General features: G+C 37.7%; 5 protein-coding genes across 5 annotated transcripts; 1 reads left to right on the forward strand and 4 right to left on the reverse strand.

The window, feature by feature from the left end:
- Window positions 1–238: 238 nt before the first annotated feature.
- On the forward strand, window positions 239–2201 carry LOC119066175 (zinc finger protein 37-like). The gene is made up of 3 exons (XM_037168476.1): window positions 239–426; window positions 486–644; window positions 703–2201. The coding sequence occupies exons 2-3, from the start codon at window positions 531–533 to the stop codon at window positions 2179–2181; spliced, it is 1593 nt and encodes a 530-aa protein (XP_037024371.1). The 5' UTR covers window positions 239–426; window positions 486–530; the 3' UTR covers window positions 2182–2201.
- A 760-nt stretch (window positions 2202–2961) lies between these two features.
- Window positions 2962–4159, reverse strand: LOC119066031 (E3 ubiquitin-protein ligase NRDP1-like). Its single transcript, XM_037168248.1, has 2 exons — window positions 3830–4159; window positions 2962–3755 (listed from the first exon to the last, which is right to left on the reverse strand). The coding sequence occupies exons 1-2, from the start codon at window positions 4083–4085 to the stop codon at window positions 2962–2964; spliced, it is 1050 nt and encodes a 349-aa protein (XP_037024143.1). The 5' UTR covers window positions 4086–4159.
- Window positions 4160–7041: 2882 nt separating this feature from the next.
- LOC119066032 (E3 ubiquitin-protein ligase NRDP1-like) lies at window positions 7042–8284 on the reverse strand. The gene is made up of 2 exons (XM_037168249.1): window positions 8029–8284; window positions 7042–7954 (listed from the first exon to the last, which is right to left on the reverse strand). The coding sequence occupies exons 1-2, from the start codon at window positions 8282–8284 to the stop codon at window positions 7143–7145; spliced, it is 1068 nt and encodes a 355-aa protein (XP_037024144.1). The 3' UTR covers window positions 7042–7142.
- A 2978-nt stretch (window positions 8285–11262) lies between these two features.
- On the reverse strand, window positions 11263–12579 carry LOC119066176 (E3 ubiquitin-protein ligase NRDP1-like). Its single transcript, XM_037168477.1, has 2 exons — window positions 12250–12579; window positions 11263–12175 (listed from the first exon to the last, which is right to left on the reverse strand). Exons 1-2 carry the CDS (start codon window positions 12503–12505, stop codon window positions 11364–11366), a joined length of 1068 nt encoding a protein of 355 aa, XP_037024372.1. The 5' UTR covers window positions 12506–12579; the 3' UTR covers window positions 11263–11363.
- Window positions 12580–15418: 2839 nt separating this feature from the next.
- On the reverse strand, window positions 15419–16735 carry LOC119066177 (E3 ubiquitin-protein ligase NRDP1-like). The gene is made up of 2 exons (XM_037168478.1): window positions 16406–16735; window positions 15419–16331 (listed from the first exon to the last, which is right to left on the reverse strand). Exons 1-2 carry the CDS (start codon window positions 16659–16661, stop codon window positions 15520–15522), a joined length of 1068 nt encoding a protein of 355 aa, XP_037024373.1. The 5' UTR covers window positions 16662–16735; the 3' UTR covers window positions 15419–15519.
- Between the last annotated feature and the right edge of the window lie 1392 nt (window positions 16736–18127).

Here is an 18127-nt window from a genome sequence, read left to right on the forward strand (position 1 = left end):
TGACATAAGTAAAGTATGTATTTGACTGTAAAGAAGTATAATAAAGGATGCACCTTCTGATTGATTTATTTTAATCGAAACGGAAATTCTAATCTATGGACCCAAAACTAAAAGTTACCGCAACAAACGCATTGCCATGCGTTGCATCATCTGCAACGAATGGTGACATACTCCATCAGAGGCTATGAAAATTAATGACAGCTCAGCTTCTGACGTTTGATGACGTTTGAGACAGTTTCGGTTGGTTAATGAACAGTGTTTATTTACTTTTTTAGTTTATCTATGATCGATGTTTTATGCCGGAAAGATTTCAATTCGGAATCTAATGTAAAGTTTAATCGGCTACTCCGATAGTTCACCGGCAAGGATTACATTTTCTTCAAATCAACCAATTGATCGATAAATAAAACGCTTCCAAAATAACTGGTAAAATTAGTGATGACGGGATGTAATGTGACTAGAATTTTATGTTTAAATCTTTGCAGTATGTGAGTGATACAAAACTGTAGCAGGCTGCAGGGGCAGGCACAATGAAAACTATGGACAAAACTTCACATTCCCATTTATTTGCAGAAGGTAAATTTTCATATTCGTATTCCGTTAGAAGAGAGACCACCACAGGCAACGAAGACGCTAAGAAAAAGGTTAGTATAATCGCCTGCCTTGCCAGAAACGGATTTCAATCCATAATTTCACTTGCAGATGATATCACTCAGCAATCCATCACCAACACCCATAAAATCGGGTGAAGTCTTCCGCACTGAATGTGGCAAATTTTCGTTTATGTGCACATACTGTCGCAGTGTCTGGCGAAATTGTGATTTAATGATGATTCATGTCAATTCCCATTTCAAAGCTAAGAAACCAAATATCGTGAAATCTGAGACTCCATTGGCATCACCAGAATTCGTGTCTATTGGTGTAGTGAAAACTGAACCGGGTGTTGAGACAGAGATTGTACCAAGTGGAAAAACCATTGACGAAGCTCGACCAGCACCTATAATCGGATCAGGAGCTTCGAAATTAACTTCCACACAGTGTACCATCAGTGAAATTCCAAAATTATCTCCGATCACAAGAACGATTAATCGTGATCAATCAACACCTATAACTGGAACGAGCGTTTCGAAATTAGCTCCCAAAAAGCTTATGACTGCGGAAATTTCGAAATTGCCTCCAACAACAAGAATCGTCAGAATTTTAAAACGAACAAACGATCTTAATGTTGCCATGGCTATGCTTAAAGACGACACTAATACAGTAACCGATTCTGGCGATAAGTCTATGCCACAGCGAACGAGAAGAATACTCAAAGTAATTAAACGAGATAATTCAACCGATGATACAGAATCATCCCCACATACAATTCTAAAACTTAAACGCGGAAAACCCAATCCGAGTCAAATTGCCATAAAAACGGAACCATCGACCATTGTCGATCTAACAACAGATTTGAATCAACCTGCGAAAATTGAAAACAGTGACACTCCACCTGAAACGGCCTTGAAACCAATCGAACCACAGTCTCAAACCAATGTACATAGTAGCGATGGACAAGATGCAGAACACAAAAGAAAAGTTTACTTACGTCGATCATGTTATCAGTGCGAAATGGAACCAAAAGTTCAAAGACCTTGCGACCCCAGGCGACACATATGTCTCTTCTGTCCAATCTGGTTTCCAAATCACGACGAGTTCTATCTTCACGTTAAGGACATTCACAAAAAGGACCCGGCTTTCGTGTCGCCTCAGCATTACTACTGTTATGCATGCGAATCACATTACCCCCTTCGACAACATTTGTGCGCTCACATAAAATCACACCTGCGAACAAAGGAACCGGAAACCCATTTGTGTGCAATTTGTGGTTCGAGCTTCAAAACGAAAAAGAAATTTGTGGCACACATGGAGAATCACAGCGAACGAAAGTATAAATGCGACCATTGCGCCAAGGCGTTCAAACGTTTATGGATCCTGCGCCAACATCTATTGTGCCACAACAGTTGCACTTCGTCGTTCATTTGTGAAATTTGCTCGAAAGCGTTCAAATTTGGTAAATATTTGAAGAGACACATGGCTGTTCATGATGAACCGAAAATTTCATGCCGACATTGCGATGCTAAATTTCATTTTGTGTCTGTGCGCAGAGCTCACGAACAAACTCGGCACAATGTTCCATAAATTGCGAATTACAATAAAAATAGCACCAAAATATTACAATGGTTTCAAATTACGTGATAGACATCGGAGCCGACTTTTGGACTTGTGGCAAAGTATTTTTTTCAAACTTTCGAAAAGTTTAATTTTTCTACGAAAAAGCTGAAATTTAATACTTTTATTGAATTTACTTTCATGTTGCATTCGTTGCGACAACATGAGTAACGTGACTTTCTGAACCGTGGATGAATTAAATCCGTTGTTTCTTCTGGTAGTCACCATTTCCTCCCATAGTTTTTCAGGAAGTGAACAACTCTTCTCCTAGCTTTTGTTTTAGAATACCTTTAGAGGAAACGAAGGTATACCTGAAGGATCAATCGGCTGTTTCAGTCATTCCTTAGTATCGAATGAAACAGCTTCATGTTTAATTGGGAATGAATACCCAGATGACTTTTAGAGGGAATGTCAGTGCTCAAAAAAGCCCTTCGGGCGTTGTATGAAGAAACTTTTCAAAAGGCCACTCGATGCCCCTTATCCATACAAAAATCAAAAGGCCCTTCGGGAATTCCCGAACGCCCATAGGGCCAGTCCGACACTGGCGGAATGTCGAGTTCATGTAAAAACAGTGAGAGTTAACGTTTCTCATGTTTTCGATTATCCACTACATCTACTCTCACTATTCTACTCTCGATATTTCATGGTCAGTTTGAACGAGTTGATCAATTTGAACGAGTTGATCAGTTTACGTAAAATGTTGATACGTTAAAGCGAACTGACTCATGTAGAGAAATGAACAGCGCAGCGTCATCTGTTAAAATATCCAGGAAGTTCTACCGACGGAATAGTTACGATTTTCTTAAAATTTTTGTAAAATGAAACTTCTTTGTTCCTGTTATGGGACGACAAATCATTAGATCCATTGATTGGAAAATTAACGTTACAGCTAATATGATCACCCTCTTTCCACGCTTCTCCGGTACGTATTACTTGTTTACGGAACAGTACAGCTCCATCGTTCAAATAAACTAAAGATGTGTCAAGAATCGCGCTTCCTGAAGACTCTCTACCTGCCAATCCCATAGCAATGAAAGGCCCAATGTTCAGTACACACAAACTGAAGGATGGATTTGACGGTTCTAATTGATGAACCAACTGTGCAACCCCGTTGTGAGATTTGTCCTCATTTTCCAAAATACCTTGGTTATGATGCGTTTTCAAATTTTCGGAAATTTGAAAAATGTCCTTGTCCACATTTAAAAGTAATCTCACTTTGCTGATTGGTGAAACCAATTTGTGAAGTTTTTCGATCTCATCCTCACACGCGACGATCATGCTTTGCTCTCTGGCAATATCTGTCATGAGGTCTTTTCTTCGGGCGCGCTGCTCGGACACTGTCGTCGATAGATGCGATATTTTTTCATCCTGACCATGGATTCTATTTTTCAAGTGGACAAGACAATTGTTCGCCAGATCACGTCGTCTGATTGGCAGGTCGCATCCTTTATTGCATGTAATTTCTGTATCCGGATTGTTATTGCAAATGCTCCGATGGTTGTCCAAATTTTCCAATTTCACGGCCATGTTGCATCCATACTCCTCTGTAAATAAGAACGGAAAATAGTTGTGTTACGACCAACGACAGCTTAAAAAAAGAAAATTTAAGGTCACTTACCAAAATCACATTTGATCTCCAGTCTACCTAGTAGATTACGAAGCAAACGACTCGGCTTTCTAAGTTGAGCCTTCCGTAACGGTTGTCGATCGATCGGACAATCTTTCTTTAGCAAAAGCCAATTCTTTATGCACTCCATACAAAAAAAGTGCTCGCACGGTGTCTCCACGGCATCTTGCAGAACCGATGCACAAATTTGACATAGAAGCTCGTTGTCCACCACTTCACCAACGAAACGCTCGACATCGTAACCCATTTTACTTGATCAAAGTGAGAAGATTTGTCCACTTAATGGTTATGAATGATCCAAAATTTGCAAGATGAACTGAGCCAATTACTTTTTGATTTTTCTTTGATGAAATTTTTTCTTGAAAGTTTATTGTATCACGCCAAGAAATAAAAATTTTAACCGACTTTACTCGTCAGAGGCAGAACAATGAATGACTATTGTATCATTTCTGAAAACATTTGGCACTGATTACCATAAATATTTATGTCAGATACTGTCGCCATCTGCTTGCCAGTTCTCTGGTCAAAAAATTCAGTATTTTTGTGAGTTGGTAGTGCTGACAAGCTTCAGAGTAATGTAGAAATTAGTTTGCGTTGAGAATTGGTAGCAATAATTTCATACTTATACAATATGTACCTCAAATGATGTGTTACAGCAAAAATATGCAATGTTGAAAATTGATTTTCAGTTGGCAGCACTGATTTCATTTGTTCAAGAGATGTTAAAGTACCACAGCGTTACCGTCTCGAAACAGTATTTTGTCCTTCCACTGATTCAAATCATTGTTGCCAACTCATAACTCAGCCCACGTTTTTCTTCTACATGTCGTATTGGCTATTTTCACTATTCACAATTTAAAAAACAAATCATTTGTTAAGATATTTAAAATTTTGATCAAATTGTCCATGAAAATATTGTTTGTGCGATCTCGGTGTGTTTGGGACTAAACCTACCTTGCCCGTTTCTCTTCTATATACTCATTGAAGAGTGAATCATAACTCGCTGATCCATGAAGCAATCGTCTCCTCCTCGTCTTTTCTACCTCTTAACAAATTCATTCCTGAACCCAATATCACATTTGTAGTCTTAAGAGAAACACGCACAGGGGTTTATAGGGTCTACGGATTATCTGTGCAAGAAAAGAAATTTCGTCCATTGATCCATCGTTCACTCAGAGTCCCAGCGTCAGTTTTTCACCATATTCAAGACTTCAACCGAGCTAAAACAGAACAATGAAGACCACGAAGGAAGGGCCATATTCTAAGTCCAAGTCGTCCAAGTACAGTCAAATCCGCGTAAAAACGCAAGAGCGAATTAAACAAAAACAAAAAATTGTCCGAGTCTCGTTTATCCCTATCTCTTAAGACGACAAATGTGATATTGGGTTCAGGATGACTTACTCCATTGTCACATTCATCGACTCGACACTCATCTACACAATATTTTCAATATTGCAGACAGCAACTTTAATTCAAAAATGCTATTGTATGCGTAAAGTTGCTGATTATTCGTAATCTGGGCATCGAGCTATCACACTTCCAAATCGGTTAAGATTTGGCCGAAATATTAAATTTCAAAGTTGGAAAATTCGCTTGAGCTATCGACTTCATTTTTACGGAGATAACTCGCTCACAAGCGACACCAACATAAGTAAAAGCCTTAACTACAATAACCCGTCGAAAAAATCCATTACGCTCGTTTGGTGTAAACATAAACCACAAGCTTGTAAAAATGTGTCACACCCTAGTAGAACTGTTCCGGAATAATGTATAATGCAATACAGTGCACTCATAAGACAACGATAAAACGATGGAAATTCCATGGAATATTCCATCGATGTATCGTTGTTTATGTGTCCGTATTGGATTAAAACGAGAGTGAAAGAGGTGACATTCTTTCGGAAGAGTTCAACTAGGCAATTTGTATACCTTCTTTTGAAATTTCAACGATAATTTTCGTTTCTACTTTGGCGTGTTATTCGTCAAAGGGTCTTATACAGAAGTCAAAAGCAGGTAAAAAAATGTTAAATGACGTCAAGTTTCTCCGAGGTTGAGAAGTGAAATTCCAATTTTATTCTACATTTTTAGATCGAGATTTCAGAGTTTTACGATTGGGTCCGAGCGTTTTTTAAAAGGCGTACGGACTTCATCTTGAGCCAAAATCAAAACTTTACATAAAGCAACAATTCAGTCAGTAAACTGACCAAAAAAGCTGTAAACTTTTCCAATCTCAATGGCGTGCTTAAACTGCTCGAACTTAAACTGTAATGGCGAACGAAAGTACCAATAACAGAAAATCTGATAAAGACCTTCTGTTCTGTTGTTAGCCAATAAATACTGCTTTCCTCCACTTTCAAAAACAGATCAAATTTACTGATTGTTTAAAGCCAAAGTACAAGCGGCTGCTGAATTTTGCCTTACTGGATTGACTAATTTCGAAACTATTGAACCATAGGATCTAGGAGCATCTTTCAGAATTTTTTGAATTTCACATCTTTGTTCAATCTTTTATTCGTAATCTGAACATACACACTAGCTGCACGAGCTATCGCCAGTTTAGATCGGTTAAAAGTTGGCTGAAACATTGAATTTTAAAGTTTGGAAATTTGTATGGGGAATAACAGCTTTTTATAGGTTTTGCGTCTTGAAGCTGTATGTGTCAGCCCACCGATATCAGTTCTTTTGTAAGTGGAGAAAAGGACCTGTGCCACCCTCCAATATAAGTGGTCTTCTGTCGATTGTAAGCAATTCTCGTAACAGGTCATATTTGTCCTGAAAATTTTTCAGGTCAGGTCAACCAGTAATGTTTGGGACAAATTTTCACTCGAACCGGAAATGAGTAAACCTGATTCGAAGCATGTCAAGTGAAATCAGGTCGAACCTTAATAGTTGGTATGATTTTTCCATCGCCATCGGGTCGCGCATGCAGATCTTCGTGTGATATTTTCTGATTTCGAAAGATGGAAAACATTTGATCTGCGGCTTTTGTTTTTGAGTGATATAGAAGTGTGGCTGATGGATGTAAGCCTCAACGACTATCACTGTCTCCCGGAATCCAGAATTCATTGGTTCAGAAATGTATTGGTTCTTCATTAAAATAAAATATTTTTTAGAGCAAATTTTTTTATTCAATTTTCGATATTTATTTCAACTAATGTAAAAGTAGAGTAAAAATCACAATAAATATTCTTGTAAGCCTTGAAAATACATACATTTAAAAGTTTCAGTCCAAAAATTTCACTTGTTGCCTCGCTTCAGGGCAGACTAAATTCCACGACCGACTTAATCTTCTTATGTAAACAATTCAAAAAGATCCAATAAAGACAGTTGGAAAATATCCAGGAAGTTCTACCGACGGAATAGTTACGATTTTCTTAAAATTTTTGTAAAATGAAACTTCTTTGTTCCTGTTATGGGACGACAAATCATTAGATCCATTGATTGGAAAATTAACGTTACAGCTAATATGATCACCCTCTTTCCACGCTTCTCCGGTACGTATTACTTGTTTACGGAACAGTACAGCTCCATCGTTCAAATAAACTAAAGATGTGTCAAGAATCGCGCTTCCTGAAGACTCTCTACCTGCCAATCCCATAGCAATGAAAGGCCCAATGTTCAGTACACACAAACTGAAGGATGGATTTGACGGTTCTAATTGATGAACCAACTGTGCAACCCCGTTGTGAGATTTGTCCTCATTTTCCAAAATACCTTGGTTATGATGCGTTTTCAAATTTTCGGAAATTTGAAAAATGTCCTTGTCCACATTTAAAAGTAATCTCACTTTGCTGATTGGTGAAACCAATTTGTGAAGTTTTTCGATCTCATCCTCACACGCGACGATCATGCTTTGCTCTCTGGCAATATCTGTCATGAGGTCTTTTCTTCGGGCGCGCTGCTCGGACACTGTCGTCGATAGATGCGATATTTTTTCATCCTGACCATGGATTCTATTTTTCAAGTGGACAAGACAATTGTTCGCCAGATCACGTCGTCTGATTGGCAGGTCGCATCCTTTATTGCATGTAATTTCTGTATCCGGATTGTTATTGCAAATGCTCCGATGGTTGTCCAAATTTTCCAATTTCACGGCCATGTTGCATCCATACTCCTCTGTAAATAAGAACGGAAAATAGTTGTGTTACGACCAACGACAGCTTAAAAAAAGAAAATTTAAGGTCACTTACCAAAATCACATTTGATCTCCAGTCTACCTAGTAGATTACGAAGCAAACGACTCGGCTTTCTAAGTTGAGGCTTCCGTAACGGTTGTCGATCGATCGGACAATCTTTCTTTAGCAAAAGCCAATTCTTTATGCACTCCATACAAAAAAAGTGCTCGCACGGTGTCTCCACGGCATCTTGCAGAACCGATGCACAAATTTGACATAGAAGCTCGTTGTCCACCACTTCACCAACGAAACGCTCGACATCGTAACCCATTTTACTTGATCAAAGTGAGAAGATTTGTCCACTTAATGGTTATGAATGATCCAAAATTTGCAAGATGAACTGAGCCAATTACTTTTTGATTTTTCTTTGATGAAATTTTTTCTTGAAAGTTTATTGTATCACGCCAAGAAATAAAAATTTTAACCGACTTTACTCGTCAGAGGCCGAACAATGAATGACTATTGTATCATTTCTGAAAACATTTGGCACTGATTACCATAAATATTTATGTCAGATACTGTCGCCATCTGCTTGCCAGTTCTCTGGTCAAAAAATTCAGTATTTTTGTGAGTTGGTAGTGCTGACAAGCTTCAGAGTAATGTAGAAATTAGTTTGCGTTGAGAATTGGTAGCAATAATTTCATACTTATACAATATGTACCTCAAATGATGTGTTACAACAAAAATATGCAATGTTGAAAATTGATTTTCAGTTGGCATCACTGATTTCATTTAGTGCTGCATCAGACTCTCTTTGTTCAAGAGATGTTAAAGTACCACAGCGTTACCGTCTCGAAACAGTATTTTGTCCTTCCACTGATTCAAATCATTGTTGCCAACTCATAACTCAGCCCACGTTTTTCTTCTACATGTCGTATTGGCTATTTTCACTATTCACAATTTAAAAAACAAATCATTTGTTAAGATATTTAAAATTTTGATCAAATTGTCCATGAAAATATTGTTTGTGCGATCTCGGTGTGTTTGGGACTAAACCTACCTTGCCCGTTTCTCTTCTATATACTCATTGAAGAGTGAATCATAACTCGCTGATCCATGAAGCAATCGTCTCCTCCTCGTCTTTTCTACCTCTTAACAAATTCATTCCTGAACCCAATATCACATTTGTAGTCTTAAGAGAAAGACGCACAGGGGTTTATAGGGTCTACGGATTATCTGTGCAAGAAAAGAAATTTCGTCCATTGATCCATCGTTCACTCAGAGTCCCAGCGTCAGTTTTTCACCATATTCAAGACTTCAACCGAGCTAAAACAGAACAATGAAGACCACGAAGGAAGGGCCATATTCTAAGTCCAAGTCGTCCAAGTACAGTCAAATCCGCGTAAAAACGCAAGAGCGAATTAAACAAAAACAAAAAATTGTCCGAGTCTCGTTTATCCCTATCTCTTAAGACGACAAATGTGATATTGGGTTCAGGATGACTTACTCCATTGTCACATTCATCGACTCGACACTCATCTACACAATATTTTCAATATTGCAGACAGCAACTTTAATTCAAAAATGCTATTGTATGCGTAAAGTTGCTGATTATTCGTAATCTGGGCATCGAGCTATCACACTTCCAAATCGGTTAAGATTTGGCCGAAATATTAAATTTCAAAGTTGGAAAATTCGCTTGAGCTATCGACTTCATTTTTACGGAGATAACTCGCTCACAAGCGACACCAACATAAGTAAAAGCCTTAACTAAAATAACCCGTCGAAAAAATCCATTACGCTCGTTTGGTGTAAACATAAACCACAAGCTTGTAAAAATGTGTCACACCCTAGTAGAACTGTTCCGGAATAATGTATAATGCAATACAGTACACTCATAAGACAACGATAAAACGATGGAAATTCCATGGAATATTCCATCGATGTATCGTTGTTTATGTGTCCGTATTGGATTAAAACGAGAGTGAAAGAGGTGACATTCTTTCGGAAGAGTTCAACTAGGCAATTTGTATACCTTCTTTTGAAATTTCAACGATAATTTTCGTTTCTACTTTGGCGTGTTATTCGTCAAAGGGTCTTATACAGAAGTCAAAAGCAGGTAAAAAAATGTTAAATGACGTCAAGTTTCTCCGAGGTTGAGAAGTGAAATTCCAATTTTATTCTACATTTTTAGATCGAGATTTCAGAGTTTTACGATTGGGTCCGAGCGTTTTTTAAAAGGCGTACGGACTTCATCTTGAGCCAAAATCAAAACTTTACATAAAGCAACAATTCAGTCAATAAACTGACCAAAAAAGCTGTAAACTTTTCCAATCTCAATGGCGTGCTTAAACTGCTCGAACTTAAACTGTAATGGCGAACGAAAGTACCAATAACAGAAAATCTGATAAAGACCTTCTGTTCTGTTGTTAGCCAATAAATACTGCTTTCCTCCACTTTCAAAAACAGATCAAATTTACTGATTGTTTAAAGCCAAAGTACAAGCGGCTGCTGAATTTTGCCTTACTGGATTGACTAATTTCGAAACTATTGAACCATAGGATCTAGGAGCATCTTTCAGAATTTTTTGAATTTCACATCTTTGTTCAATCTTTTATTCGTAATCTGAACATACACACTAGCTGCACGAGCTATCGCCAGTTTAGATCGGTTAAAAGTTGGCTGAAACATTGAATTTTAAAGTTTGGAAATTTGTATGGGGAATAACAGCTTTTTATAGGTTTTGCGTCTTGAAGCTGTATGTGTCAGCCCACCGATATCAGTTCTTTTGTAAGTGGAGAAAAGGACCTGTGCCACCCTCCAATATAAGTGGTCTTCTGTCGATTGTAAGCAATTCTCGTAACAGGTCATATTTGTCCTGAAAATTTTTCAGGTCAGGTCAACCAGTAATGTTTGGGACAAATTTTCACTCGAACCGGAAATGAGTAAACCTGATTCGAAGCATGTCAAGTGAAATCAGGTCGAACCTTAATAGTTGGTATGATTTTTCCATCGCCATCGGGTCGCGCATGCAGATCTTCGTGTGATATTTTCTGATTTCGAAAGATGGAAAACATTTGATCTGCGGCTTTTGTTTTTGAGTGATATAGAAGTGTGGCTGATGGATGTAAGCCTCAACGACTATCACTGTCTCCCGGAATCCAGAATTCATTGGTTCAGAAATGTATTGGTTCTTCATAAAAATAAAATATTTTTTAGAGCAAATTTTTTTATTCAATTTTCGATATTTATTTCAACTAATGTAAAAGTAGAGTAAAAATCACAATAAATATTCTTGTAAGCCTTGAAAATACATACATTTAAAAGTTTCAGTCCAAAAATTTCACTTGTTGCCTCGCTTCAGGGCAGACTAAATTCCACGACCGACTTAATCTTCTTATGTAAACAATTCAAAAAGATCCAATAAAGACAGTTGGAAAATATCCAGGAAGTTCTACCGACGGAATAGTTACGATTTTCTTAAAATTTTTGTAAAATGAAACTTCTTTGTTCCTGTTATGGGACGACAAATCATTAGATCCATTGATTGGAAAATTAACGTTACAGCTAATATGATCACCCTCTTTCCACGCTTCTCCGGTACGTATTACTTGTTTACGGAACAGTACAGCTCCATCGTTCAAATAAACTAAAGATGTGTCAAGAATCGCGCTTCCTGAAGACTCTCTACCTGCCAATCCCATAGCAATGAAAGGCCCAATGTTCAGTACACACAAACTGAAGGATGGATTTGACGGTTCTAATTGATGAACCAACTGTGCAACCCCGTTGTGAGATTTGTCCTCATTTTCCAAAATACCTTGGTTATGATGCATTTTCAAATTTTCGGAAATTTGAAAAATGTCCTTGTCCACATTTAAAAGTAATCTCACTTTGCTGATTGGTGAAACCAATTTGTGAAGTTTTTCGATCTCATCCTCACACGCGACGATCATGCTTTGCTCTCTGGCAATATCTGTCATGAGGTCTTTTCTTCGGGCGCGCTGCTCGGACACTGTCGTCGATAGATGCGATATTTTTTCATCCTGACCATGGATTCTATTTTTCAAGTGGACAAGACAATTGTTCGCCAGATCACGTCGTCTGATTGGCAGGTCGCATCCTTTATTGCATGTAATTTCTGTATCCGGATTGTTATTGCAAATGCTCCGATGGTTGTCCAAATTTTCCAATTTCACGGCCATGTTGCATCCATACTCCTCTGTAAATAAGAACGGAAAATAGTTGTGTTACGACCAACGACAGCTTAAAAAAAGAAAATTTAAGGTCACTTACCAAAATCACATTTGATCTCCAGTCTACCTAGTAGATTACGAAGCAAACGACTCGGCTTTCTAAGTTGAGCCTTCCGTAACGGTTGTCGATCGATCGGACAATCTTTCTTTAGCAAAAGCCAATTCTTTATGCACTCCATACAAAAAAAGTGCTCGCACGGTGTCTCCACGGCATCTTGCAGAACCGATGCACAAATTTGACATAGAAGCTCGTTGTCCACCACTTCACCAACGAAACGCTCGACATCGTAACCCATTTTACTTGATCAAAGTGAGAAGATTTGTCCACTTAATGGTTATGAATGATCCAAAATTTGCAAGATGAACTGAGCCAATTACTTTTTGATTTTTCTTTGATGAAATTTTTTCTTGAAAGTTTATTGTATCACGCCAAGAAATAAAAATTTTAACCGACTTTACTCGTCAGAGGCAGAACAATGAATGACTATTGTATCATTTCTGAAAACATTTGGCACTGATTACCATAAATATTTATGTCAGATACTGTCGCCATCTGCTTGCCAGTTCTCTGGTCAAAAAATTCAGTATTTTTGTGAGTTGGTAGTGCTGACAAGCTTCAGAGTAATGTAGAAATTAGTTTGCGTTGAGAATTGGTAGCAATAATTTCATACTTATACAATATGTACCTCAAATGATGTGTTACAGCAAAAATATGCAATGTTGAAAATTGATTTTCAGTTGGCAGCACTGATTTCATTTAGTGCTGCATCAGACTCTCTTTGTTCAAGAGATGTTAAAGTACCACAGCGTTACCGTCTCGAAACAGTATTTTGTCCTTCCACTGATTCAAATCATTGTTGCCAACTCATAACTCAGCCCACGTTTTTCTTCTACATGTCGTATTGGCTATTTTCACTATTCACAATTTAAAAAACAAATCATTTGTTAAGATATTTAAAATTTTGATCAAATTGTCCATGAAAATATTGTTTGTGCGATCTCGGTGTGTTTGGGACTAAACCTACCTTGCCCGTTTCTCTTCTATATACTCATTGAAGAGTGAATCATAACTCGCTGATCCATGAAGCAATCGTCTCCTCCTCGTCTTTTCTACCTCTTAACAAATTCATTCCTGAACCCAATATCACATTTGTAGTCTTAAGAGAAAGACGCACAGGGGTTTATAGGGTCTACGGATTATCTGTGCAAGAAAAGAAATTTCGTCCATTGATCCATCGTTCACTCAGAGTCCCAATGTCAGTTTTTCACCATATTCAAGACTTCAACCGAGCTAAAACAGAACAATGAAGACCACGAAGGAAGGGCCATATTCTAAGTCCAAGTCGTCCAAGTACAGTCAAATCCGCGTAAAAACGCAAGAGCGAATTAAACAAAAACAAAAAATTGTCCGAGTCTCGTTTATCCCTATCTCTTAAGACGACAAATGTGATATTGGGTTCAGGATGACTTACTCCATTGTCACATTCATCGACTCGACACTCATCTACACAATATTTTCAATATTGCAGACAGCAACTTTAATTCAAAAATGCTATTGTATGGCCGAAATATTAAATTTCAAAGTTGGAAAATTCGCTTGAGCTATCGACTTCATTTTTACGGAGATAACTCGCTCACAAGCGACAACAACATAAGTAAAAGCCTTAACTACAATAACCCGTCGAAAAAATCCATTACGCTCGTTTGGTGTAAACATAAACCACAAGCTTGTAAAAATGTGTCACACCCTAGTAGAACTGTTCCGGAATAATGTATAATGCAATACAGTACACTCATAAGACAACGATAAAACGATGGAAATTCCATGGAATATTCCATCGATGTATCGTTGTTTATGTGTCCGTATTGGATTAAAACGAGAGTGAAAGAGGTGACATTCTTTCGGAAGAGTTCAACTAGGCAATTTGTATACCTTCTTTTGAAATTTCAACGATAATTTTCGTTTCTACTTTGGCGTGTTATTCGTCAAAGGGTCTTATACAGAAGTCAAAAGCAGGTAAAAAAATGTTAAATGACGTCAAGTTTCTCCGAGGTTGAGAAGTGAAATTCCAATTTTATTCTACATTTTTAGATCGAGATTTCAGAGTTTTACGATTGGGTCCGAGCGTTTTTTAAAAGGCGTACGGACTTCATCTTGAGCCAAAATCAAAACTTTACATAAAGCAACAATTCAGTCAGTAAACTGACCAAAAAAGCTGTAAACTTTTCCAATCTCAATGGCGTGCTTAAACTGCTCGAACTTAAACTGTAATGGCGAACGAAAGTACCAATAACAGAAAATCTGATAAAGACCTTCTGTTCCTGTTGTTAGCCAATAAATACTGCTTTCCTCCACTTTCAAAAACAGATCAAATTTACTGATTGTTTAAAGCCAAAGTACAAGCGGCTGCTGAATTTTGCCTTACTGGATTGACTAATTTCGAAACTATTGAACCATAGGATCTAGGAGCATCTTTCAGAATTTTTTGAATTTCACATCTTTGTTCAATCTTTTATTCGTAATCTGAACATACACACTAGCTGCACGAGCTATCGCCAGTTTAGATCGGTTAAAAGTTGGCTGAAACATTGAATTTTAAAGTTTGGAAATTTGTATGGGGAATAACAGCTTTTTATAGGTTTTGCGTCTTGAAGCTGTATGTGTCAGCCCACCGATATCAGTTCTTTTGTAAGTGGAGAAAAGGACCTGTGCCACCCTCCAATATAAGTGGTCTTCTGTCGATTGTAAGCAATTCTCGTAACAGGTCACATTTGTCCTGAAAATTTTTCAGGTCAGGTCAACCAGTAATGTTTGGGACAAATTTTCACTCGAACCGGAAATGAGTAAACCTGATTCGAAGCATGTCAAGTGAAATCAGGTCGAACCTTAATAGTTGGTATGATTTTTCCATCGCCATCGGGTCGCGCATGCAGATCTTCGTGTGATATTTTCTGATTTCGAAAGATGGAAAACATTTGATCTGCGGCTTTTGTTTTTGAGTGATATAGAAGTGTGGCTGATGGATGTAAGCCTCAACGACTATCACTGTCTCCCGGAATCCAGAATTCATTGGTTCAGAAATGTATTGGTTCTTCATTAAAATAAAATATTTTTTAGAGCAAATTTTTTTATTCAATTTTCGATATTTATTACAACTAAATGTAAAAGTAGAGTAAAAATCACAATAAATATTCTTGTAAGCCTTGAAAATACATACATTTAAAAGTTTCAGTCCAAAAATTTCACTTGTTGCCTCGCTTCAGGGCAGACTAAATTCCACGACCGACTTAATCTTCTTATGTAAACAATTCAAAAAGATCCAATAAAGACAGTTGGAAAATATCCAGGAAGTTCTACCGACGGAATAGTTACGATTTTCTTAAAATTTTTGTAAAATGAAACTTCTTTGTTCCTGTTATGGGACGACAAATCATTAGATCCATTGATTGGAAAATTAACGTTACAGCTAATATGATCACCCTCTTTCCACGCTTCTCCGGTACGTATTACTTGTTTACGGAACAGTACAGCTCCATCGTTCAAATAAACTAAAGATGTGTCAAGAATCGCGCTTCCTGAAGACTCTCTACCTGCCAATCCCATAGCAATGAAAGGCCCAATGTTCAGTACACACAAACTGAAGGATGGATTTGACGGTTCTAATTGATGAACCAACTGTGCAACCCCGTTGTGAGATTTGTCCTCATTTTCCAAAATACCTTGGTTATGATGCGTTTTCAAATTTTCGGAAATTTGAAAAATGTCCTTGTCCACATTTAAAAGTAATCTCACTTTGCTGATTGGTGAAACCAATTTGTGAAGTTTTTCGATCTCATCCTCACACGCGACGATCATGCTTTGCTCTCTGGCAATATCTGTCATGAGGTCTTTTCTTCGGGCGCGCTGCTCGGACACTGTCGTCGATAGATGCGATATTTTTTCATCCTGACCATGGATTCTATTTTTCAAGTGGACAAGACAATTGTTCGCCAGATCACGTCGTCTGATTGGCAGGTCGCATCCTTTATTGCATGTAATTTCTGTATCCGGATTGTTATTGCAAATGCTCCGATGGTTGTCCAAATTTTCCAATTTCACGGCCATGTTGCATCCATACTCCTCTGTAAATAAGAACGGAAAATAGTTGTGTTACGACCAACGACAGCTTAAAAAAAGAAAATTTAAGGTCACTTACCAAAATCACATTTGATCTCCAGTCTACCTAGTAGATTACGAAGCAAACGACTCGGCTTTCTAAGTTGAGCCTTCCGTAACGGTTGTCGATCGATCGGACAATCTTTCTTTAGCAAAAGCCAATTCTTTATGCACTCCATACAAAAAAAGTGCTCGCACGGTGTCTCCACGGCATCTTGCAGAACCGATGCACAAATTTGACATAGAAGCTCGTTGTCCACCACTTCACCAACGAAACGCTCGACATCGTAACCCATTTTACTTGATCAAAGTGAGAAGATTTGTCCACTTAATGGTTATGAATGATCCAAAATTTGCAAGATGAACTGAGCCAATTACTTTTTGATTTTTCTTTGATGAAATTTTTTCTTGAAAGTTTATTGTATCACGCCAAGAAATAAAAATTTTAACCGACTTTACTCGTCAGAGGCAGAACAATGAATGACTATTGTATCATTTCTGAAAACATTTGGCACTGATTACCATAAATATTTATGTCAGATACTGTCGCCATCTGCTTGCCAGTTCTCTGGTCAAAAAATTCAGTATTTTTGTGAGTTGGTAGTGCTGACAAGCTTCAGAGTAATGTAGAAATTAGTTTGCGTTGAGAATTGGTAGCAATAATTTCATACTTATACAATATGTACCTCAAATGATGTGTTACAGCAAAAATATGCAATGTTGAAAATTGATTTTCAGTTGGCAGCACTGATTTCATTTAGTGCTGCATCAGACTCTCTTTGTTCAAGAGATGTTAAAGTACCACAGCGTTACCGTCTCGAAACAGTATTTTGTCCTTCCACTGATTCAAATCATTGTTGCCAACTCATAACTCAGCCCACGTTTTTCTTCTACATGTCGTATTGGCTATTTTCACTATTCACAATTTAAAAAACAAATCATTTGTTAAGATATTTAAAATTTTGATCAAATTGTCCATGAAAATATTGTTTGTGCGATCTCGGTGTGTTTGGGACTAAACCTACCTTGCCCGTTTCTCTTCTATATACTCATTGAAGAGTGAATCATAACTCGCTGATCCATGAAGCAATCGTCTCCTCCTCGTCTTTTCTACCTCTTAACAAATTCATTCCTGAACCCAATATCACATTTGTAGTCTTAAGAGAAAGACGCACAGGGGTTTATAGGGTCTACGGATTATCTGTGCAAGAAAAGAAATTTCGTCCATTGATCCATCGTTCACTCAGAGTCCCAGCGTCAGTTTTTCACCATATTCAAGACTTCAACCGAGCTAAAACAGAACAATGAAGACCACGAAGGAAGGGCCATATTCTAAGTCCAAGTCGTCCAAGTACAGTCAAATCCGCGTAAAAACGCAAGAGCGAATTAAACAAAAACAAAAAATTGTCCGAGTCTCGTTTATCCCTATCTCTTAAGACGACAAATGTGATATTGGGTTCAGGATGACTTACTCCATTGTCACATTCATCGACTCGACACTCATCTACACAATATTTTCAATATTGCAGACAGCAACTTTAATTCAAAAATGCTATTGTATGGCCGAAATATTAAATTTCAAAGTTGGAAAATTCGCTTGAGCTATCGACTTCATTTTTACGGAGATAACTCGCTCACAAGCGACAACAACATAAGTAAAAGCCTTAACTACAATAACCCGTCGAAAAAATCCATTACGCTCGTTTGGTGTAAACATAAACCACAAGCTTGTAAAAATGTGTCACACCCTAGTAGAACTGTT

Source organism: Bradysia coprophila, chromosome IV (assembly GCF_014529535.1).
Source record: "Bradysia coprophila strain Holo2 chromosome IV, BU_Bcop_v1, whole genome shotgun sequence".
NCBI classification, from domain to species: Eukaryota; Metazoa; Arthropoda; class Insecta; order Diptera; family Sciaridae; genus Bradysia; species Bradysia coprophila.

What these genes read in the sequence shown, in the direction of transcription:
- LOC119066032 (XM_037168249.1), bottom strand. Translation starts at nt 8,284, where the DNA reads ATGGGTTACGATGTCGAGCGTTTCGTTGGTGAAGTGGTGGACAACGAG. An exon ending in GGAGATCAAATGTGATTTTG is followed by an intron (nt 7,955 to 8,028) that starts GTAAGTGACCTT and finishes TCTTATTTACAG; the next exon opens with AGGAGTATGGATGCAACATG.
- LOC119066175 (XM_037168476.1), top strand. Translation starts at nt 531, where the DNA reads ATGAAAACTATGGACAAAACTTCACATTCCCATTTATTTGCAGAAGGT. An exon ending in ACGAAGACGCTAAGAAAAAG is followed by an intron (nt 645 to 702) that starts GTTAGTATAATC and finishes TTTCACTTGCAG; the next exon opens with ATGATATCACTCAGCAATCC.
- LOC119066031 (XM_037168248.1), bottom strand. Translation starts at nt 4,085, where the DNA reads ATGGGTTACGATGTCGAGCGTTTCGTTGGTGAAGTGGTGGACAACGAG. An exon ending in GGAGATCAAATGTGATTTTG is followed by an intron (nt 3,756 to 3,829) that starts GTAAGTGACCTT and finishes TCTTATTTACAG; the next exon opens with AGGAGTATGGATGCAACATG.
- LOC119066176 (XM_037168477.1), bottom strand. Translation starts at nt 12,505, where the DNA reads ATGGGTTACGATGTCGAGCGTTTCGTTGGTGAAGTGGTGGACAACGAG. An exon ending in GGAGATCAAATGTGATTTTG is followed by an intron (nt 12,176 to 12,249) that starts GTAAGTGACCTT and finishes TCTTATTTACAG; the next exon opens with AGGAGTATGGATGCAACATG.
- LOC119066177 (XM_037168478.1), bottom strand. Translation starts at nt 16,661, where the DNA reads ATGGGTTACGATGTCGAGCGTTTCGTTGGTGAAGTGGTGGACAACGAG. An exon ending in GGAGATCAAATGTGATTTTG is followed by an intron (nt 16,332 to 16,405) that starts GTAAGTGACCTT and finishes TCTTATTTACAG; the next exon opens with AGGAGTATGGATGCAACATG.